Here is a 22,592-nt window from a genome sequence, read left to right as displayed (position 1 = left end):
AGCCCCAGGCATAGGCTGGCTCCATGAATATGTGTGGACGGAGTAAACGGATGCAGGAAGAAGGGTTTCTGCCCCCCTCTCTGTGCCTGGAAGCCTGGGTTATCCTGGTCTCTGTGCCAAGTCTCAGGCACACAGTAGGAGCTTGGTGATGGAGGGTTTGTCCTCCAGCGGTCGTCCTGCGTCGGAGCAGAGTGGAGAGGGTGCCAGCATCCATTCCAGGGACAGTCCCAGCTCCTGCTGGGTGTACCGATTGATGCCCACCCCACGAGCTACCCTTTGCTTTGTTCTAACCCTTTCCCACTTCCTGGAATCGTGGACAGGCTCACTTCCTTGGTGTCTGACTTCCCTGTTAGAAAGTCCGTGCCACAAGGCAGGTGTTTTGTCCACTTGCTCCCTGCTGAACCTCAGCACCTGGAAGGAGGGCAGTGCCAGGTGCTGAGCGAACCCCGGGGCGCTTACGCCGTGCTAGGCCCTGCACTGAGCACTTCCCGTTCCTCGGCGCACCGCTCAGAGCTCCTGGGGAAATCACTCTCCTCCTTCTCCCCTCCTAGCCCTGTGGCCGGGCGAGCCACCCTCCTTCTCTGAGGCTTGGTTTCAGCGTCCGTGAAATGGGCGTGATGACCATGCTGACCCCTCAGGGCGTAGGTGAGAGTATGGCGAGGCACTGCAGGGAAAGCATCAATATTCTGCCCCTCCGGTACAAGCCGGAGCGGATGGCTCATCATTCAGCCATGAGCACCAGCTTCTGCTGAGCTGGGGTGACCCCAGTGGGTGCCACGCAGACCCTCTTCCCCAGAAGAGGCCTGGTGGGGGCCAGCTGAGATGTCCCACTAGGAGCAGGGGCAGGCCTTGCGGACAGAAACATTCTGGAGCTCACGGAGAGGAGGCTTGGCAGAGACCCTGTCCCCAAGTCTGCCCTGCCCCACTGAGCCCTGCTTCCTGGGGCCTGGGCTGCCCTGTTGAGAGCCTCCCAGACAGACTTCCCCTGACAGGCCCTGCCTCTCGGGGCTGACGAGACTCACACAAAGGAGGCCGCGGAGCCCGGCCGAGGGGCCTGGCTGCATGCCTGATTTCAGACGGGGCGCTATGCGTGTCTGGACTGATTTCAAGCCCTGCTGAGGTCCGCATCACCAGGTGCATTCCTACAGAGCTCCCCTCCTGGGCTCCTTTTTGCCCTTTCTGTTCCTTTTTCTTACACGAATGGCATACGTAGCCCCCTCCCCAGCCTCCTGTGCCATTCCTTTTCACGTGCTCCTCCCGCACGCCCGGGCCCCCACCTCATTCCCAAAGCTTCCCCCATCCCCATCGCACTCAGCCAGCCCCCAAGCCCTAGATTTTCTCAGTCCCTGAAAGAGGGGAGCGGGGAGGGGAGTGGACGGGCTTTTATTTTTCCAGCCCCCCCTCCTTCCTTTCTGGAAAGCTCCCCATTCCCTGTACCAGTCTCGAGGGAGGGGGACAGTGTGTTTTATCTCCCCACAACCAAGACCCTCACCTCCAGATAAAGGGCTCAGAGTCGGGGGAGGTCCTGAAAAGCTGCTTGCAACTGATAACAGTCTCTGCTGTCAGCCTTCAGCGCCCAGAGCTGGGAAGGTGGAGGGGGGAAGCCGTGGTAAATTCTGCGGCCTGATTATAATAAAGCCCCATGTGGTGATGCGTGACTGGGTTTTATTGTGCCAGCTACAGATGGAAGCACATTCTCCCCTGCCTGCCCCAGCCCCCTCCAGCCCACCTGACTTTGAAATCCTTCCCCCCACTCGCACTCCCACCCTCTGGCCCAGCCCCGCTTGCCTTCCTTACTTCTTCCCTCTTTCTCTGGTTCCTGGTGATTTTGTTGGCAAACATCTGTTTGAGTTTCACAGTATCTCATTTTTCTTTCTCGTCTTTGTCTCCCCACTCGGGCCAGGAGCAGAAGTGCTTTTAAAAATGACCTTTGGCTTTGCAGCCGTGGCGCTTGGCCTCCACGTCACACCTCTCTGGACAGGGACGCAAGTGTGTGGGCTGCAGCAGGGCCTGGCCTGGCCACTCGGGGAGCAGAAGCCCTTCCCAGGGGTGTGGCTGGCAGGGACACGGTCCCCCGGGCTCTGAGGTGTGGCCCACACTGCTCCTGAGTGGCATCACCGGGACTCTGACCCAGATCACCCCTTCCTAAGGCCTGTGTGCTTTTCACAGCTCTGTGCTGCTCCTGGCTGGTCTGTGGGCCCCTTTTCAGTTTTTCCAGGCCCCCCATATTCAGCAGATCTCAAGACCAGCCGCCTTGTCTTACTCATTCTCCCAGCATCCCAGGGGCAGTTACAAGTGCAGGCAGGTGGTTGCTGGGGACACAGAGGTTTAGAGAAACCACAGACATCTCTGTGCTGTTGGAGGATGGCCAGACCACATTTAATCATGTCTTTTATTTCAAGCTGGATATCCCTCCCGGATGTTGGGGGTCAGGGCTGTTGGCCGACTGATTAACAGTTGGAGGAGCTAGTGGGCCAGGCCAGCCGCACACCTGGGGCGGACATAGGTCCTGGCCACCCTCACAGTCCCCTTGTTGTTCCCGGGCAGGGGCCAAGGGCAGCTCACTCACCATGGAAAAGATCAGTCTTCTGTTCCTGGGGTGCCGACCCTAACTGTTAGCTCAGCTCTCGCTAAACCTAAACATCCCGTCTCTAGGGCAGGTGCCTCTAACCTTTCACACAGCTCTTCGAAGCCAGGCAGGGAAGCAGGATGGAGCTGGGCTCCCCTGAGCTGCTGTCCCGGGGAGGCTTGGAACCCCTGAGACACCGGGAACTGGCTGAATTCTGGGCGTTTGGGAGGGCTGGTGGTCTTTGCTGGCGGTCTGTGCACAGGCTGGGTGTGGGCAGCAGTACACAAAGGCCGATGAGCTGGTCGGTGTATTGGTTGACCACTGCCTAGTACAGACGCCTCAGGCCATTGAGTTAGTTGCCAAGATTTAAAAACCACGGGTTTTTCTGTCAAAAGATGGATTTTCAGCTTCTTTTGGAAGACCACGTGAGACCACCCTGAGTTGACCTCCCATGGCAGCAGTTGGCTGGTATCAAGCAGGGGCTGCCCCTTAAGCTAACCACAAGCCTTCTTGGTCACCATCATCCCCACCTCTGTCTTCTCTTTCAAAAGAATTTCTTTGGTCTTCCACGAACCTCTCTCCCAACCTGAAGATCCCTCAGATTTAGGGTTCAGAGGCAGCAGCAACCTCCAGCTTTGGTCACGGGCCGCCCACTTTTTGTGATGTGGCTCCCGTGGTCATTAATGAGACAGTCCACCTGGGGCATCGAGCCCAGTGCCTGGAGCATGGGGCCAGGGTGGGGAGCTGTCTAATCAGCCGTCCTTCCCCCTCTGCTTTCATCTCCAGGATGGCAAATGCAAGGAGAGCCAGTGGGGTGGAAATGTCATTCCCAGCTGAAGGTCATGGTTTTCAGCTCGATTGAAGCTCTCATTCAGACCCCGAAGTCTTAGCTACTTTGCATAGCTTCGCCTCCCCATCATTAGCAATACTTTGTCCACCCTGCTTTGCTTTGAGCATTGAGTACAAATAGCCACACCACGGAGGCCCTGGTTGGGTAAATTGTGTTAGTGCCTTGGGTGGGGGAGGAGCCTTTGTGTTGATTTCTTCTTTTTTGTCCTGGAGTGAGGGTCTGGGTTCTGGGTTCACCTCCGGGGGAGCAGGAGGGACCAAGGCTGTCTGTTCAACTGATGTGAGGCAGACAACTTTATCACGGCCGCCCGTGGCCATCGGGGCTTGAAAGGGTTGTTTTATGACAAATCGGTTGAAGCTTAATTAGGCCTCGCAAGCATTCAGCTTGCCTCACGAGGGGCAGGGGAGGCAGACAGGCAGTGTGGGTACTTGGCGTGAGAGTGGGGGGGGCGGATTTGAACCCCAAGAAGCTTGAAGTGTTTGAGTGCAGGTGTGGGGGAGGAGAGGGCTGTATCTGTCATCCAGGAGCCGGTGCCTGGGGCCTGTGCCAGACAGGGCAGGCCAGGTTTGGATCTGTGTGGAGGGACGGGCCCCCTGCTCAGAACCACACAGGTGTGAGGGTGCTGTCTCATGACCGCTTTAAAGAACCTCCGAGGTGGGCTTCGATTTCCGCAGGGTGTGGGAGGAACCTCAGAAGCTTGTCTGCGGAGGTGGGATGTGACCCCGGGCCCTGACCAGGTGACATGGGGAAATCAGGGAGGTTGAACTGTGCACATTTCCTCATAGCAGGACTTCTAAGAGGTCACAGTGCTGATCTTTTTCTTCTGAGCCTTCTGTCACCCCCAGGTGACGTCCACACGCATCACCACGGCCGACCCTGACCCTCAGCCTGCTGATGCATGGCCTCCTATTTGCTCTTCCCCCTTCCTGAAATGCTGTTCCTTCCGAGTAGGTGGGACAAGAGGGCTGGGGTCACAGAAACAACAGCCCTCTGTAACCCTGTTCTCCAGAAGCACCCAGGAGCACGTTCTGCGCCCCCTTCCAGCTTCGCTCCCTGCAAATGTCCCTCAGGAACTGTGTGTAGGGAATGTGATTGGCCTTATGCTGTTTATTGGTTCAGATCTTAATTTTTCTCGTAACTTTTATATCATAAGCATCATTCTTTATCCTCACACATCCTTTTGGAAATATTTTTAATGAACACCTATCATCCCAACCTTTGGTGGCCCTGTAACATTCCTAGTGTCCTACTTACGAGTATTTAGTGGTTTGTTTGTTTGTTTTCAATTTTTGTCATGTGCAGCTCTGAATTTATGTTGTCAGGCATAGATAAGGCACACTCTTACGTGTGTGGCTCTCCAAAGTTATGTATATTGGGGATTCTAATTGAACATAACATCCCTGAGGTTCATGAGATATTTAGAGGGTTCTAAGTTTTGCTGCCATTCTGTAATTTTTCAAAAGTTTTGAGTCGCATTTTAGTTTGAAATTTCGCTCTCTATATCGTTTTTGTGGAAGAGTAACCCGTTACTTAAGTTTGTGGTTCAGTAAAACAGTTCACACGGTAATTTATATCAAGGTTTACATTGGTGTGGGTTAGTCCAAGGCTCAGACTTCTGGTCTGGGTTTCATATTCCTTTAAAAGAGAGGCCAGAGGCAGGACAGCCTCGCCCCCCTCCCCGGTCTCCACCCCCCAGACTCCCCCAAAGAGTGGCTAGAACCCCGCATCAGCTGGGAATCCGTGCCCCTTCCCGACGCCGCCCGCACAGAGGCGGAACCCCTCTGGTCTAGCAGGTTCTGTGCTATAGGCCCTGGAGCTCAGACCTTTTGTGGATTTGCCATCTAATGGATTTGTGTTTGGGGGGGACGCAGTGCCAGACAACGAGACTCCAGGAGGTGAAAAGCCAACAGAGGGAGGAGCTGCGGACTCTCCAGAGGAGGAGGAGGAGGAGAGCCTCCCCGGGTGTACTCTGTTTATTAAAAACCTCAGCTTCAGCACGACGGAGGAGACCCTGAAGGGAGTGAGTGATGGTTGAGAATGGGGAAGGGGATCGTGGGGCGGGGAAGCCCGTCTGCTGACGCGCTGCCTGGTTTATTTGGCCTGTAAATCTGGTTTGCGCTGATATGGGGCTTCACAGCCAGCCACCGGCCCCTCCACGTCCCTGCTGGGCTGTCCCGTAGGCACCTCCCCCAGGGACTTGAGTCATGGGCAGACCCGCCTGGGGGCTGGGAGGGGTACCCACAGACATGGAAGGGGACGTGTCAGGGCAGCTAGGGAGGCGTGTGCAGCGTGAAAGCTGTCGTCTTGTGTGTGTTAGTGTTGCCCATTCAGAAAACAAAGCCACCCCCCACCTCTGCACCCCGCCAATTGTTTCTGTGGTGTTAACTACCCAAAAGCAAATGTTAGCACCACCTCCTGGCCTGATGGGAGCAGGCAGAAGACCCAGGAATGAGTGCGGGGCAGCCCTGCCTGAAATCCCTGGACGGGATTTGCATTCTTGGGGGGTGGGGTGGAGGGTACAAAGATGGGCATCTCCAAGTAGGTGTTTGGGAAATGTCAAGTGGGTCCTAGCCCGAGTGGGGTTGGGGGGGCCTTGTGAAGGAATTGGCCAGAGATAGGGAAATGGAGCCTCCGGTTCCAAAGGATTATTAGGGTCTGCACGCTCCCCTGCTCGGCTGAGACCTGCTATGGGGAGACTCCTCATTTCTATGAACTGGGTTTGACACATTTTTTTTTTTAATGCATAAATCAATGATTATTAGCAGGCTGACAGCCCTGGATTGGTTCTGAAAAAAAATAAGATGGCCATAAGGATTGAACTCACTGACTTCTAAAAACTCTTTCGAGTTCCAAAATCCCACAAATGGACTCAAGAAGGGGGATGGGGTCCACTGAGTCCCAGAGGCAGATGGTGGTGGGTGGGTGGAAGGGAGGCCAGCCTGCATCCGGAGGGAGAGATTGAGGTGTCTCCTCTTTGGGGAGGCAAGAGGTCAGAGCATGCACTGTGAGGCCATCTGGCTAAGTCTATGATGTGCCTGTCCTCTTGCCGGTTGGGAGAGTGGCCATGGCAGAGGGGCATGTCGGCCAAAGCAGCAGCATCTTCAGGGCAGAGTTTCACCGTATGGAGCAACTGGAAACCCACCCTGGGACTTCTCGTTGGCGGCTTCCTGAATCCATTTTGGTTCGGGCTGGGTTTGCTTTTGTAAAGAGGCAGGCCCCCAGTAGTGCCGGATTGCTTCAAAGAGCTGAAGGCAGCGTGTAGTGTGTGTTCATTCCTGCTGTGCCGGCTCTCCCGGGTCTGATACAGGAACATCATCAGGAATCGTTGCTTCCTGGAAGATGCACCCAAGCTTCAGACTCGGGAGCTGGGAGTCACCGCTGGGGTGATGTTCAGGTTCCACACGCATAGCTGTGAGGCCTGAGCTTCAGGGGGTCAGGTCACCGTCCCAGGGCCACAAGCCCCTTGGAGGCTCTGCAGGGAACGGCGTCCAGCCCTCGTGTTGCCCCAAGTTAGGGGTCACACTGCCTGGACTTGGATCCCGGCCTCACTCTTGGCTAATAGTGCAACCCTGGGCGAGTCCTTTATCCTGTCTATGCCACAGTCTTCTCCTCTGTACAGTGGGGATGTTAGGAGAATCTTCCTGTGGAGTGGTTTTTTTAAGATTTTATTTATTTATTTATTTGAAAGAGTGAGTGAGAGAGAAGCAGGGGGAGAGGGGGAAGCAGACTCCCCACTAAGCAGGGAGCCCAACGTGGGGCTTGATCCAGGGACTCCGGGATCATGACCTTAGCTGAAGGCAGATGCTTAACCGACTGAGCCACCCAGGCGCCCCCGTTGGAGTGGTTTTAACGATCTGATTAGGACGGGTGAGACTTGGATTAAGAGAGTCCATAAGTGTCCGCACCTTATGCGTGATCTGGGTACTGGCTGTGCTGTTAGTCCTGCCCTCTTGGGGCCCATGGCTGTGTACATAGCCTCTGTCTTTTGAGATGTGCCTGCACTAGTTGCAGGATTAGCCTGAAAATAGTGCTGATACACCTTGACATTCCTTTCCAGGTGTTTTCCAAAGTGGGGACAGTGAAGAGCTGCTCTATTTCCAAGAAGAAGAACAAAGCAGGTATTCCCTACAAAACCACCGTCAGAAAGGATGATTCCAGAAGAACCTGTGGCTTTGGGGGGGGGGTGGCGAGGGTAACTCTCGCTTGCTTATTTGGAAGGTCCTCACATTCTCACATGGCCCACCTAAAACAGTCCCTCTTTGTCTGTCCCTGGAGACTCCCGGTGTTCCGTGGGTGCAGCCGTGCACATCAGGGTCTTCTGAATTTAGACTCTTTGCCTTGGGCCTTGGACTGTCCCCTGGTCTCAGTGCATTTGATGGTCCACCGGTGTTGACACTGTACTGTAGCAGAAGCTTCTCCCTCCTCCCAGCACCTCTGGGCTCTGGAAATGTCCTAAAGAAGAGCAGGGAGAGACTGATCTTGGGCCTTCCCACTTCCCTTCCAAGAGAAGCAACCCAGACGTAGAACCTCTGGAACGATCCACTGAGCCATTATCTGGGAGCTACAGACCTGGTTTGGGATATAAGAAAGGCAGCTAAGTACCAAGTGAGCAATATGAAGGCTCAGTTGCAGGGGCTTCAGGAAAGGAGGTGACCCCTGACGTCCAGGCGGCGAGTCAGGCTGGTAGAGGGGCCACCAGCTCTGCCTGGGGCTGCCCCTGTGGGTTGTAGGGTCACTGCGTCCCTCTCCGCCATCAGATGCTGTGGAGCCTACCTTTCGGCCCTCAGGAGCACCTCTCAGCGTACTTTAGAAAGAGTTACCTGATCTTTCAGTGCTTTCCAATATCTGCTGAAGAAACCAGTGTTCACGGTTGTCACAGGGTGGTGCCACCTGGCAGCCAGTAGATCTGTCTGAGGCTCCCTTCTGTGGCCCACAGAGCCACATGTGGATAATTTCGAGGACTTTCTTACGGCGTCGGGGCCTCATTTGATAGCACGGAGTTGTGAATGGAAATGCAAGCAAGCGGTCCACGCAGTAGGGGCTCGGGTCTCATGAACAATACAGTAGAGGCGAAGATGGGACCAGTGAGCAAGTTGAAGGTGGTGAATCTCTATCCTCATTTGGACCCATCACACTTGAGCGAGCCCTCTGAGTTCAACTGTGAAAAAACGAAAGAATAAAATTAATACATCTGCATAACATGCAGGGGTTGGGGGGAAGGAGGCACACGTCACATTCTGTGCCACAGGGCAAGGTGTAATTGGACAAGTGCCCCATAAAATACCAGCTGCCCCTCCCCCAATTTTATATATGTAGGTAAAGCACGTAGATCTCAAGTCGGGGAGCAAGTGTTTCCGATAAACTTCTGTGATCTCCCTTGTTCTCTGAACCGTTGCTACTCACTGCCTTAGAAGTAGGGGACCAGAGAGGTTTGTATAATGCAGCCGCCCTCCCCGTCTGAACTTGGTATCTGAAACCCAGGAGCAGCTGTAATCGGATGGTCAGAAATACCTGTAAAGGGGAGGGGGGTGGGGGGATGGGTTAGCCGGGTAATGGATGTGAAGGAGGGCACATACTGCATGGAGCACTGGGTGTTATACGCAAACAATGGATCGTGGAACACTCCATCAAAAGCTAATGATGTATGGTGGCTAACATTAACATAGTAAGATAAAAAAAAAAAGAAATACCTGTAAAGGGGAAGTCTTTGGTGCCTCTTGCTTTTCACGCACATACTCATCTTCTGCGTTGTGTGTGGAAGCGGGGGGACGGCCTAGGTAGATGTTGAGCTGCTTGTCATAGTGATGGTCATCCCTGGTCGTTCCCTCTCCCTCCCAAAGGCGGAATTCTATTACGAAGTTAATTATCATGTCAGTCATCTGTTAATTAATAGTCAACTGGGCCTCAGGTGACGGCTATATAACTTTGTTGGCTGGTTCTTCAAGATGACTGGTAATACATGGCGAGCCAGGAGCAGGAATCTGTTTGGGAACGAAGGAGGGGGATGAGGAAGAGAGAAAAGAGTAGACGTCCAGGGGCCCCCTGGAGCCCTTGCACTTGGGCTCGTGCTCTCTTCACTTTCTTGCCCACCCACCTCACCCCTGTGATTTCTGCCTCTCTCCTTCAGGAGCGATGCTCTCCATGGGATTTGGATTCGTGGAATACAGGAAGCCAGAGCAAGCCAAGAAGGCTCTCAAGCAGCTCCAGGTAAGGTGGGGATTTCAGCCGAGGTCCTCGGAGGCACTTGGGTAGGTAGTGGGGGTGGGGAGAGGGGTTCCCACCTGTCAGTGCTGCTGAAATTGAGCGGGAATGCGGGTAAGTCCACATTTTTCTGGGCCCCTCGCTTCCTCCAGTTCTCTAGGGAGGAGAGAACTGTGGCCCAAGAAAAATGAAGACCCCCTCCTCAGCACTCTGTCGTCACTGTAGTGTGTTCATTAATCCACAGCTCTGTGCCAGGTCTGGGGGAGATGGCAGAGCAGACCTCTGAATAAATACACAGAACCAGGTCACGAGCGCTTGGATGGAAATGAAGCAGGCACTTTGATGGGCAGGGAGGGCTACTTTACGATGTGTGGTCAGAGGAGGCCTCTCTTGAGGTGACAGTTGAGCTAATACCTAATGACAAGAAGGAGTCAACTACATAAAGATCTGGGGGGAAAGCAGTCTGGGGTGGGGGGAACAGCATGTGCAAAGGGCCTGAGGCAGGGACTCTAAGGTAGGAGTGAGCTTAGTCTGTTTGAGAGATACAAAGAGGCCAGTGTGGCAGAGGAGGTGTGAGGTGGGTGGTGCCTGGACCTGGATCTTGCAGGCCTTTTAATGCCCTTGGAATCCAGTTGTAAGGCAGTGAGATTCAATCAGAGGGCTTCGAGCACACCAGGGAAGGGACTCTTATGCTTCCGGACAGCCTCTCCAGCTGCTGTGCAGAGAGTGGATCATAGGGGAGCAGATGGGAGACCATTGAGTCATCCAGGGAGGAAGGGTGTTGGCCTAGACGGGGGTGGAGGCAGTGGGGACAAGGGAGCTGAACTCCCAAGGTGTTTGGACAGAGACCTCGCATCCTTTTCAGAGAAAAGAATAACAGTGCCTTCCTGCTGGGTCCGACGTGCAGAGTCAGACCAGGGCCCTCGGGAGCAGGAGGGGAGCTGAACTGCGGCCCCAGGGAGCAGGACAGTTTGGGATTTGTGCCTCCTCAAAATGAGACAGGCCTCTGCTCGGAACAGTGTCCTCAACATTCTTCCCTGATGCCCCCCATCCCCAAGGCCTTTGGTGGCAGGGGACGAGGAGCGGTGCCCCCCCCCACACACACACCTCTTTCTTTCTGCAAGACCTCCTTGCTCCCACTGTCCTTTGCCTTTCCCTTGTTCTGCAGCCAGAGCGCTCGTGATCGTGCCTCTAGATCAGGCTTCTAGACCCAAGTCCATAGAAGGGCTTCAAGGGGTCCAGGGACCCTTTTAAGCCATTTTCAGAATGTCACGTGACCATGTGCACTGTACAAAGGAGGACATGGCCTGCCTGGCATGAAGCTAGGCAGTGGGAAGATAAAATAGAGTTAAATCCGGCCCAGTTTTACAAGCCAAGGCGTGGCCAGCGGCACACCATTCCCTGGCTCTTGTTCTGCCTCTGAGAGGTGCACCTGGGCCAGACCCAGCTAGGCGGTTCTCAGTGTGGAAGGGACATGCATACAGGGCCCCCTCCCAGTCCCAGCAGAGCTTCCCATGCAGGGGAAAGGCCCCAGGGCTATCGGAAATGCAGCAGGGCACTTAGCCGCCGATACGATTGTTTTTGTAGAATTTTGATGACCTTGGCTAGAGGCCACTTCACGAAGGGCTGAGTTGCTTTTGGGTAGGATGTTGGGGAGGTGAGCCCTCTGGGGCCTCTGCTGTCTTTGAAAGGCTCTCTTGCTCTCCACCAGGGCTCGCAGACTCAGATGCCCGCAGGGGCCGGGACTGGGGGGGGGGGGGGGTGGGGGCGGGGGGGGGGGCATGTGGTGGCCAGGCCCCATCCCCGTCCAAAGGGGCAGCGACTTCTTGGCTTCAGCCGGTTACTGCCTCGTGGGGAGGCAGGTCGCAACCATACCAGGTCGCTGGGCTTTGATTTGTTTGTTGTTTTTTTAAAGAGACACCGGAAGTCCAGCTTTGTTACCAGATGCCATGTGGGCCCATCACTGGGCTTGAGCTCTGCACATTCAGTGCTCCGTTCTCTGCCACATAATGCAGGATTCTATAAAACCACCCCGCACTGGTCCAGCGTTACCTCCCCGTGTGCACACATATGTGCACATTGCCACAAAGAATTGTTTACACGAAACTACGCGTGGTATATTTTATAGGAGATTTAAGGGCTTTTGGAGGGTAATTTTGTTAATACGCCAGTTTTGCCTTAAGGGACCCACATGAGAACCTAGCTTTCCTTGCAACTCCTCTGTGGTTTAGAAATTATTTTTTTAAGCATGCAATCTAACCTGAACTCCCACTCTGCAAGCCAGACTGAAGGGGCTTCCTTTGCCTGCAGATGCTTATAAATGATGGAAAATTCTGTGTCCCTCCAGTGACATAAAGGTCAAGGCCCACGCATGGCTCGAGAGGACATTGGAAGGCTGGGTCTCTGTGACCACCAGCTGCTGCCTGGGCTCAGCATGAGCCATTTCCAGGAGAAGCTGTTCTCTGTCCTTGATTCCAGCTGGCCCCTCTGCCTGGAAACGTCCTCCCTCTGAAATTTCCTCTCCCCTCGGCGGAAGCCCTCTCTGGTGAAGGGCAGGGCTGTGGGTGAGTATTTTTGGGAGGACAGAGTGACAAGCTGTGTTGTCTTCTCTCTTAGGGTCACGTCGTGGACAGCCACAAGCTGGAAGTGAGGATCTCCGAACGAGCCACCAAGTGAGTCTTCGGTGCCCCATCTTTGCTTTGACTGGGGCAGTCCCTTCTGCTCTGGTGCTGGTTCCCCAGCCCCTTGACATGACCCCCCCACCCAAACCCCTCACCATCTGGGACTCTTCCTAATGAAGCTGGTGTCCCATTTGCCAACTCTGAGGCCCATTTCTGTGAGGAACTGGGACTGCTCCAGTCCTTTGAGTAAATGCTTAACGCACATTTATTATCATCGAAGGAGCAAGAGTGGGAAAAACAAGCATGTCCTGCTCATCTTGGCGGTTTAAATAACCCAACAAAGAGTTGCAAGCCCAAAGTTGGGGCTTTGGGCGAATGAAAGAAGCAATAAAAACTTAGACATCCGCCTTTATAGGGCTTTCTTTCTCAAAGCTGGACAACAGAGCCCAGAGACAGCCTCCAGTTCGAAAGAGATTCAGTAGGCATTAGACATGGAGACAGACCTGTCTGCCCAGTGACCAGTTGCCTGAAGTGGTAGGGTTTTCTCTAAGAGTTTAGTTTTGTTCCTACCCTTCTACCTGCTCATACGTCTAAATGAGCTGATACCCCCGGGGTGCTTTGAACAGTGCCCGGCATACAACGTGCCCAGTGTAAGGCTTTATTGTCATCGTCATGATCATCTACCTGCCTCAGGTGATGAAGTGACTGCCTCTAACAGTCCTAGGGCTGGTTTAAGGTATTTATTTGGTAGTTGTCAGCAAGTTGGTCATTTGTTGTGGTCTTTGAGCAGATGAGCTGCCAGTGGCCACTGCTTTTCCTTCCTTCTCTCACTGTTTTCAAACTACTCGTGAATCCAGCCCCAGGCTACCTCTGGTATTGTTTGCCCGTCCCGGTCTGTGCCATGTGAGCATCATTCGGGTGAAGGCGGCTTGGTACGGGACGGGTTCCTGAGCTATGATGGAACAGGGGGATTCCAGGCATTGGGCCCCACAGCTTTGGGTTCTAGTCCCAGAGCCGCGTGACCTTGGGTGGCTGACTTGGCCTGTGAAGTAAAATGTGCCCACTGGAGATTGTGTGTGAAGCGCCTGGCACATGCTGTGCCCATGAGCACTCAGCCGGCGGTGGCAATCTTTCTTTTCCATACCCTATCTACAGGGTGTCAAGCTAAAGTCACCTTGCCGAGCTTTCAGTGCCCAGCCACTGTTGATTGAGTCGTCCTTTTATTCAACAAAAAATCAGAGAGAGCCCACTGTGTTCCAGATACTCTGCCCAGTTCCCAGGAATGGAGTTTCCTTGTGGTGCTCACATTCTGGGGCAGGGTATTTGGTAGAACCTTCTACAGTGGTGGGATTCTTCTCTAATGTTCTACATCTGTGCTGTCCAATATGGCAGCCACTTGCTACATGTGGCATTTGAACACTTGAAATGGGGGGAGTGCAGTGTATTGTCTATTGACTGCATAACAGAGTATCCCAAACCCAGCTTAAAACAGCAAGCATTTATTATCCCATGGTGTCTGTGGGTCCGGAACTTGGGAGCAGCTTAGCAGGGTACTCTGTCTCCGGGTCTCTAGAGGTTACCATGATGATGCTGGCTAGGGCTGCAGTCTCATCTGAAGGCTCCCCAGGGACTAAAGGATCCACTTCCAAGATGGCGCCCTCACAGGGCTGTTGGCAGAAGGCCTCAGTTCCTCACCACATTGGCCTCTCCCTGGATTGCATGAGGGTCTTTCTTTTTTTTTTTAATTTTTTTATTGTTATGTTAATCACCATATATTACATCATTAGTTTTTGATGCAGTGTTCCATGATTCATTGTTTGTTCATAACACCCAGTGCTCCATGCAGAACGTGCCCTCCTCAATACCCATCACCAGGCTAACCCATCCCCCTACCCCCCTCCCCTCTAGAACCCTCAGTTTGTTTTTCAGAGTCCATCATCTCTCATCGTTCGTCTCCCCCTCTGACATACTCCCCTTTTCTTCCTCTCCTGTTATCTTCTTCTGCATGAGGGTCTTTCATCTCTGCCTCATCCACAGCAACTCCTTGAATCCCTCACCTGCACAGAAGACCAGAGCGTCGGCTCTTGGAGGGAGGGCAGAGGAGTCCGTGGAGGGCAGCAGCTGCCTACACCCTGAATAACCTGAACCCTTTCCCCCGACCGTCCAGGCCAGCTCTGACATCCACTCGGAAGAAACAAGTTCCCAGAAAGCAGACAACGTCAAAGATTCTGGTGCGCAACATCCCGTTCCAGGCTGACAGCCGGGAGATCCGTGAGCTCTTCAGGTGAGAGGCGCTGGTTTGGTCCAAGGGGCAGCGTGTGGGTGGGGAGCCTGCCAGAGTCTTGGAGAAGGCGGGCTTGGGGTCCGCTGATGGCTCCGCCGGAGGCCCAGTGGTCTTTCAGAGGTCATCTTTTGGCTGCCTTTGATTTATCTCCCTTGAACTCACACACTGCTTTCCAGAGCAGTGTGCAGAAAAATCCCAAAGCAGCCAGGCCTCCTCCTCCTCCAGAGGTGAGACAAAAAGAAAGGGATGCTAATCTCCAGCCCCACCCACAGCAGGATGGGGCAGGAGCCCACGTGGCTGACGCTCAGCTCTACCCACCATCTGCCTGAAATTCTTCCACCCAAGGCACTCCTCTGGTCTAAGCCAATGGTTCTTCTTCTTCTTAGTATTTTCGAGTCACTTGGTGACTTTTATAAACATACCTTTGCTCAGGCCTCACCCCCAGGGAGCTGGATTTTGTTGGTCAGGGGCGGGGCCCAGCCATTGATATTTTGATCAGAGCTCCTCAGGGGGGTTCGGGCTCTACTGACCAGCGGGAGTTGGGCCACCGCTGTCTACATTGCTACTTACGGAGAAGCCATTTTGAAATAAGGATGAATCACCTGCATAGATCATGCCGTCCATAAGCAGATGCTAGCACGGGGTCAAAAATTCCAGGTTCTGGGACCTGGAAGAGCAGGCTTGGGGGCAGGGGGCACAGCTGGAAGGCCAGTTGTGAGGCCGTGCAGAAAGGCAGGTGTAATCAGACCAGTTTTCCCACATTTCGAAAGAGAAACCAGCAGTTGGATTTTTGGGGGGAATAAGTTGGCAACTAATTTACTTTCTGAAAATAAACATGGTATAGGACAAAGTCTCTGCCTGTGGCTAGATATAGCCCAAGAGCCACCACTTTGCAACCCCTGTGCTGATACATTACACTGTTGAGCTTTTGAGGTGAATGAGGTCCTGCCCAGAACCAAGCCCTGGATCAAACGTCTCTATGGAGGACATCACAGGAAGATGTTTAAAGCCCAGGTCCTCCCCAGGCGAGTGCTGGGTGGTGCAGAGAGAGACCATCTAGCCCTCAGAATGTAACGGCAGATGGAGTTAGCCCCGACCGAACAGATCGTTGTGGGGCGCCCCCAGAACGTACAGCACCCTGGCCCGCGGGATCGAGAGAGCTAGGTCCCCGTTAGAATTATCACTTAGCATCTTACTCATTAGGTCAACTTACCGATGTCAACTGTGGATGCAAAATGCAAATCCTGTATTTTGGGGACCAGAAAGAAGTATCTTTGTAGGCAGTCTGCCTCTCTGCACTCATTTGGTTTAAAGGATAGGGAGCCATTTATGGGATTTGCTTCAAAACTCGCCATCCCTCTCGCCTCTGTGCCCCATCGTCCACTGGTGTGCAGTTCATTAACAGGCGTGGCTAGCGGGAGCTGATGCAGACGCCTTCCCTGCCGGCTTCTAGTAGCTGAGCCTTAGCTGTGATCCCGGGTCCCCTGCCTGGCAGCAGCAGCCTGGTGAGCTGGGGTCACAACCTAGGGGGGAGAGTTTTCCATTTCCCCACACCCAGGGAGACAAGTCAAGAGGAGTACGTGAGTGAGGCCGTTACAAGAGAGTCCGTATCCTCAGCCCCGTGTGCCTGCTTGTTTTCACATGCTTCTGCTTTTTAAAGAGAGTCCAATTTAAGCACTGCCAGATCAAAACGGGATTGCTGCAAACAGCACATGTTGATCAGGAAATAGTATCCCGCCGAAATGACAGTTCCACTTGCTTCCACAGTGTATTTAGGATGACACTTATCCAGGGAAACAAAAGACGCAGACAGAGAGGGAAAGCGCTTTGTTTGATCTCTTGTTTTATATTTATTTTGAGAAGACCGGGAATTAGTGTCCACCGAACGTAATTACGCGTGGCATCTCTTCTCCCTGCCATTGTTGTGATGGTGGTTTCCACCAGCCCTTGGAAATGAACAGAAAGCCAGTCTTCGAGGGCTCACCTTGCTTTGTTGTGCACTCGGGCTGGGGGTGGAGGCAGTCCCGAGCGGCGGGCAGCAGGGGTCGCTGTGAGCCTTCTCAGGGGGGGCTAAGCTGGTCCACGAAACCAAAGACCCGATTTCCAGACAAAGCCAGTGGCCGGCAAAGGTCAGAGCCAGGGGAGGATTTCAGGATTGAGGGGAGCCAGTCTGGTCCATTTCTCGCAGGCAGGTTTTGTAGGTTTGTCCTTCCAGGTATAATCAGAATCCCAGCTCCCTCTGATGGAGCGCTCGCCGTGTGTTGGGTCCTAGCTGTGGGTCTGCCAGTGCCATGTCTTCTCTTTAAGCTGTGCGGCCATGCTGCGGTGGAGGGATGCTATTCCCCGTTTTGCACCCGGAAGGATGCTGGAGACCCGGGCGCCGGAAGCATCCTGCCCGGGACCCACAGCTGAGCCAGGGTTGGGAATTCAGTTGTCTGCCCCAGAGCTGTGGCTTGGAACCACTTCTCTCTGCAGCCTGCTCTCCTTCTCCCGGGTCTGGAAGGACACTGCCCCTGAGATCATGTCAGCGGAACCACTATCCCGTGAACGTATGGTTCGTACCGGCCATTGTGCTAGGTGTTGGGCATGCAGCCGTTGCAGGAGAGATGGGCTCCCCCGCTGAGGGCTTCACTGTCTGTGGGGGACCAGGGAGCAAAGCGACAGTGACAGTCAGACAGTGACACTCTCATGGTGTGCAAGAGTGAGTGTAGGGCCGTGGGAGAGCATGGTCAGGTTCTCAAGGGCATCCGCCAGGAGGTGGCAGCTCGCCCGCCCTCCCCAGCATCCTGGGGCCCTGCCCGTGGACTGGGGCGGCAGCTTCCCAGCCAAGGCGGCGTTTGCCTGCGCCTTCCCTGGAGGCCAGCAGCCTTGCAGTCGGGCCTGCCCACACCACACCGCAGCCCCTTGAGCCCAGCCGCAACAGGGCCCGAGAGGCGCTGCGGATCCACGTCCCTGCAGGGTTGTCGTCGGGGGCAATTCGAGCCCCGCCCTTTAGAAAAGTCAGAGTAGACACGGCAGTGGATTGGGAGGCAGCACTTCTCTGCCACCTCCCTTCTGGGCCTCAGTTTCCCCCGGCACAAAGTAACAGTAGTAACACTACTGCCGGCATACGCTTGTAACGTACGATGAGGATGCAGTAAAACGTTAGTGTTTATCGTCAAGTAAAGTCTTCCAGCCCATCCTGTGCCAGGCGCTGCTTTGCGTTAGTACAGGTCTGTTTCCCACAACAGCCCTGCGGAGGAGGGTTGCCTCCCTTTCCCAGGGAGAAAATCCGCTCCCCAGCCCAGATTCCCACCCCTGGGCCAGCCGCCGGCTCGCCCAGAGTCCAGCTCCCACACTATGTGACTGCTTCGGGTGATTTTGCATGCGGAGCATTTAATACAGGGCCTGGTGTGGGGTAGGTAGTTGATAAACACTAGCTATGATTCTTGAACAGCACAAAACAGGTGGCACCAGGCTTGGAACCAGGGCAGGGCTGACTCGACAGCCTATCTGACAGCAGTGCAGAGCCTCGACAGTCCTCTGGGGCATTTTCTCAGTGTTTCTCCTCCTTCTCTAAGTATGTCCCTCCTGCCCTGTGATCGTCTCCCCCTCCCGCTAGTTCTGGGCTGGAGAGGGTCAGTATTGGGGGACACAGGCCTCTCCACCCCAAAAAGGAAACACAGAAGACAAATGGGGATTCTCTGGAGTGTGCAAGTGTGTGCATGCATGCAGGGAGCAGACTCTTCACCCCACAGCGAGAGCAGGGGTGGAAATGACCCCCCGGCCCACCCTGCTGTGTGTACGGTCTTAAGCCAGTATCCGTTCCAGAAGAAGGGGGGACCAGCTTCCCCTCCTATCTGGGTTTGCTCTGGGGAAAGTGGGCATGTGTGTGGACCTCTGCATCTGGGGGATGCTTTGCCCACCTCCATTGGAAAGCCTGCATTTGAAGGTCCCTGGGACAGAGGGTGGTGTAGAGAACAGCCCTACAGATGGAGCCTAAATCTGTACCCCACCTGAAGCTTGTGCATTCAGACACCCCCTCCACCCAATCCTTGTGCACAAGCGCGAGTGCAGGGCCAAGGCATTTGATGGACAGGTCTTGTTCCCACCCAGGTTTCAAGGGCTGGCCCCAAGATGGCACAGACGCCTTGGGAATGGGGTGGCTAATGCTCTCGGCACTCAGGCGGTGTTAGGCAGCAGGCTCACCGCATCCCACGTGTGAGAGCTGCTTGCCCACCTCTTAGAGGAGGAACCTGGGGCCCCGAGAGGTACAGGGCTGCTCCTAGAAGGACCCTCGGCTTTGCCTGTTTCTCTTGTACCCCATGGGCAGCCTTGGTTTGGGCTGCTCAGTTCCTGAAAGGCGGTGATCCTCCAGGAAGGAGGTTCTGCCAACAGGGCTGGCTTTGTGAGCGTGTGACCGTGTGGCCCCCTGAGGCCCCATGCTTGCTTCAGTGCTCTGTTGTCACCGTCCTGAAATTCTTACTGTTTGGACGAGAGGCCCTAAGTTTTCGTTTCACACTGGACCCTGCAAATGACATAGCCCAGTCCTGCCTGCAAGCCCCTGGAATGGTGCCTGGCACACAGGAAGACGGTTCGTGCCCGCTGGAATTAGCGATTTTAAAATAGTCCTTCAGCTCACCCCCAGCCAACATGGCTTGGCCTATCCTAGTCTCTCAAAACTCCCAGCCCACCTCCCAGCCACCCTTGGAGAGCCGTCCCTGTGGTAGTTTAGTGTCCCTTACCCACCCACCCCCACCCCCAGACTATAATCTCGGACACTTAGGTCGCTGCTCTGTCCACAGGTCCCTGGTACACAGAGGGTGCTCAATAAATGTTTGCTAAGCACACAGATAAACTCTGCACCCTTGCTTATGGAATCCTAATAAAAACAGGAGGTGTGAGGCACAGAGAGGCCAGGGAGTTTGCCCGGGGCCACACAGCTCTGCAGGGGCACCACCTGTTCTCTCTCACTCTGGAGACCCACCACCTCTGTGAGACTGTGCACAAGGGTCCGGGGCGTTAGGTGGAAGGTGCCTCAGGTGAGCCAGGGCAGCGGCTGCGGGCTACAGACGGGGAGAGCTTTTCATCTTTTTCATCTGACCCTCCTCCCAGCCCCCCCCTTTTTTTTTTTTAGTTATTCTGGCCTTCAGAGGTGTGAACCACCTGCCGGGGGTGTGAATGGGTGAGCTCCCGACAGGTGTCTAGAGGCCTTAATTACACAGCGTGCATCTCCTGTTCCCAGTGCCCCTGTTGTGCCTGCTTTGTGGACAATGTCCGTTGTCCCTGGCCTCTCTCCTCCTCATTTCCTCTCACAGTGACCATGACCATGGAGGGAGGGCCGAGGATAGCCTGCCTGCCAAGTTCCCCACAGTGCCCCCTGCCTTGTTCGCCTCGCCCGAGTGTGGGGTCACTGCCTGGTTAACTCCTGGTTGTCAGCGGTACTTTTCCAAAAGCTAGGAGCTAGGAGCCCTGGTAGCTGCTCTCTGCGGAGGCCCGGGGCTGATGGGGCCACTTCCTGCTCGCCAGGCTCTGCAGGGGAGAAGCACCGCAAAAAGCAGCCTTGGGCAGCCCAGAAGGACCATTCGAGAAGGGGTGTGGGGGTGGGGGAGAGAAACCCCTCAGCCACGTTCTACAAGGGATGGGGTCAGGAGGCTGTCGCTCCCCGCATAGGTCATCCCCCCACATGCGCCCCTACAGGGAGCCCCTAGATGGAGGCCACCACACCCTGCAGCCACACGGGGCCACTCTCATTCAGTGCTGTGCTGGCCAGCTGCTCCCCCACCACAGCAGAGTCGAGTAGCTGCGTCTGAGACCAGCTGACCCGTAAGCCCATAAAATACGGACGGTCTGTCCCTTTATGGGGTACATTTGCTGATCCCTGGACTGAGTTAAACGTAGTGCTCGAATGGAGCCAGGGCACGTCCTAGGGGTTTTTGGCATTGTCTTCTAGATGCATTACCCAGATACGGTAATGTTTTCTCTCCCTTTTTATAAAACATACAGACCTTACAGGTAAAGCTGTCGCCCCGTTGACCCCCGTTGAGCTGTGAGATGTGAGGCCCCGCTCAGAGTTGCTGTGTTCACCTTGGCAGGCCCCTTCCCCCACTCCGACCTGTTTTCTCATCGGGGACGTCCCTGCTCCTCCTGCTTTGCTAAGGTCTTTATTTGTTTTAAGAGCCTTTTTTAGAGCAGTTTTAGGGTCATGGCACAATTGGGAGGAAGGTACGTAGTGTCCGTACACCCCCTGCCTCCCCATACACAGCCTCCCCATTATCCACATCCCCACTAGAGTGGGACGTGGGTTACATTCAGCACACCCACACTGATGGGTCACTGTCACCCAGAGTCTGCAGTGTGCATGAGGGTGCGTTCTTGCTGGTGTCTATTCAGCGCGTTTGGACAAATGTGTAATGACATGTACCCATCATGATAGTATCCTATAAAGTGTTTTTGCTGCCCTAAAAGTCCTCTGAGCTCTGCCCATGCATCCCTCCCTTCCCCTTTGCTGAGGTTTTAAAGGATGGTATGAATGCATTCATTCATTCTCAGCTGAGCTGGGGGCAGCAGTCAGTGAATTCAGGGCCCACCCAAACTCAGTATGACCTCACCTTACCTCGATCACATCTGCAAAGACCTGATTTCCAGGAAGATCCCATGCATAAGCTTTGGCGGACATGAATTTGGGGGACACGTCTCACCCAGGACCGGGTGTCTTAGAGGGGGCGGTCAGGGGAGGCTTCTCTGAGGAAGGGATTATAGTGGGGACCTGAAGGCATGAAGGAGTGAGCTGCCTACAGGTAAGGGGGGGCGGGGAGGTCCTGCAGCGGGTGCCGCGCGCTGAGGTGGGAATGACCTTGGCCCCCCGGGAATGGGTGTGGGGAGCAGGAGCAGGACAGCACTGAATGAGACGAGTGGACAGGGGCACAGGCTTGTGGGCCACGAGGAGGGCTTTGGGTGGTTTTGAAACTTGTTATTCAGGTGTGACTAGCACCCAGCCCAAGAAACAGAATATTCCCAGCCTGCCCTCTGCCTGGTGCCCCGTTCCCATCACTGCCCCCGACCTGCTCCCTGCCCACCACTCCCCTGACTTCTAAACGTGTGTATTTGCACGGGCAGGTTTTGTTCTTTATGTCAGTGGCATCATACTTTATATACTTTTTGGCTTCTGGTCTCTCTGCTCAGCATCTTTTGTTGTGAGATGCTTCTGGGTTGTTGTGTTGTCATTGCGATTTGTTCATCCTCGGGGCTGTGTAGTATTCCATCGTGTGAGTATGTTGAAATACATTTATCCATTTTACCGACGAGCACTTGGGTACTTTTCAGGGTTTGGGCTATTTCGAATATATAATGCTCCTGTGAATATTCTTGCGTGTGTCTTTTTGGGGACCACATGCATGCGTCTCTGTAGGACTGGAATTGCTAGGTCATGGGGCGTGCATATTTCAGCTTTAGTAAATATCTCTATCAGGTTTCCAAAGAAACTCTGTCAGTTTGTACCTCCCTCTGGGCCTGAGCGTTCTGGTTGCCCCTGGTCCTCGTCAACACTTGGTATGATCTGTCTTTTTTAGCCATTCTGCTATGTATATAACAGCATCATCATAGTGGTGGTTTTAATTTTTGTGCTTCCCTGGTGGCTTAAGGAAATCAAATGTTTTTTCATATGCTTATGAGCATGTAGTCTAGACTCTTGTGGAATGCCTGTTCAAGTCTTCTGCCCATTCTTTTAAAAATGGGGTTGTCTGATTTTTTCCTTATTACTTTTCCAATTACTTTCTGTATAAGTTTACACGTTCTGGATTCAAGTCCTGTGGTGGGTGTGTGGTTGCAGCCCCTCCCTCTCCCATCCTGTGAGTATCTTAATGGTGTCCTCCCCATGGTGTCCTTTGACGAACAGAGGGCTCTTAATCTTAATGTTTGTCGCTTTTTTCCCTTCATAGTTCCCTTCATGTTTTTTGTGCCCTATTTAAGCAATCCCTGCCTCCTCCAAGCTCATGAAGATAGTCTGCTTTCCTGTAAAAGCTTTGACCTTTCACATTGAGGTGGGCAGTCCCTCTGGAATTGATTTTTGTATATGGCGTGAGGTAG

At 54.1% G+C, this 22,592-nt stretch overlaps 1 protein-coding gene across 5 annotated transcripts in view; it reads left to right on the top strand.

Moving 5' to 3' along the window:
- The window catches only part of RBM19 (RNA binding motif protein 19), a 146,892-nt gene that overhangs the window by 30,696 nt on the left and 93,604 nt on the right, over positions 1-22,592 (top strand). For all 5 annotated transcript variants that reach the window (XR_003516884.2, XR_003516885.2, XM_027575960.2 and 2 more), the window contains exons 17-21: positions 5,291-5,439; positions 7,477-7,537; positions 9,547-9,626; positions 12,237-12,292; positions 14,409-14,525. Coding sequence is in view for 3 of the 5 variants with exons in the window: in XM_027575960.2 (XP_027431761.2) it covers positions 5,291-5,439; positions 7,477-7,537; positions 9,547-9,626; positions 12,237-12,292; positions 14,409-14,525 (463 nt within the window). In the remaining 2 variants the exon portion in view is untranslated. The remainder of the gene's footprint in view (positions 1-5,290; positions 5,440-7,476; positions 7,538-9,546; positions 9,627-12,236; positions 12,293-14,408; positions 14,526-22,592) is intronic.

Source organism: Zalophus californianus, chromosome 14 (assembly GCF_009762305.2).
Source record: "Zalophus californianus isolate mZalCal1 chromosome 14, mZalCal1.pri.v2, whole genome shotgun sequence".
In the NCBI taxonomy this organism is placed as follows: Eukaryota; Metazoa; Chordata; class Mammalia; order Carnivora; family Otariidae; genus Zalophus; species Zalophus californianus.
The sequence above is the reverse complement of the archived record's forward strand: the minus strand, read 5'-3'. Positions and strand labels throughout refer to the sequence as shown.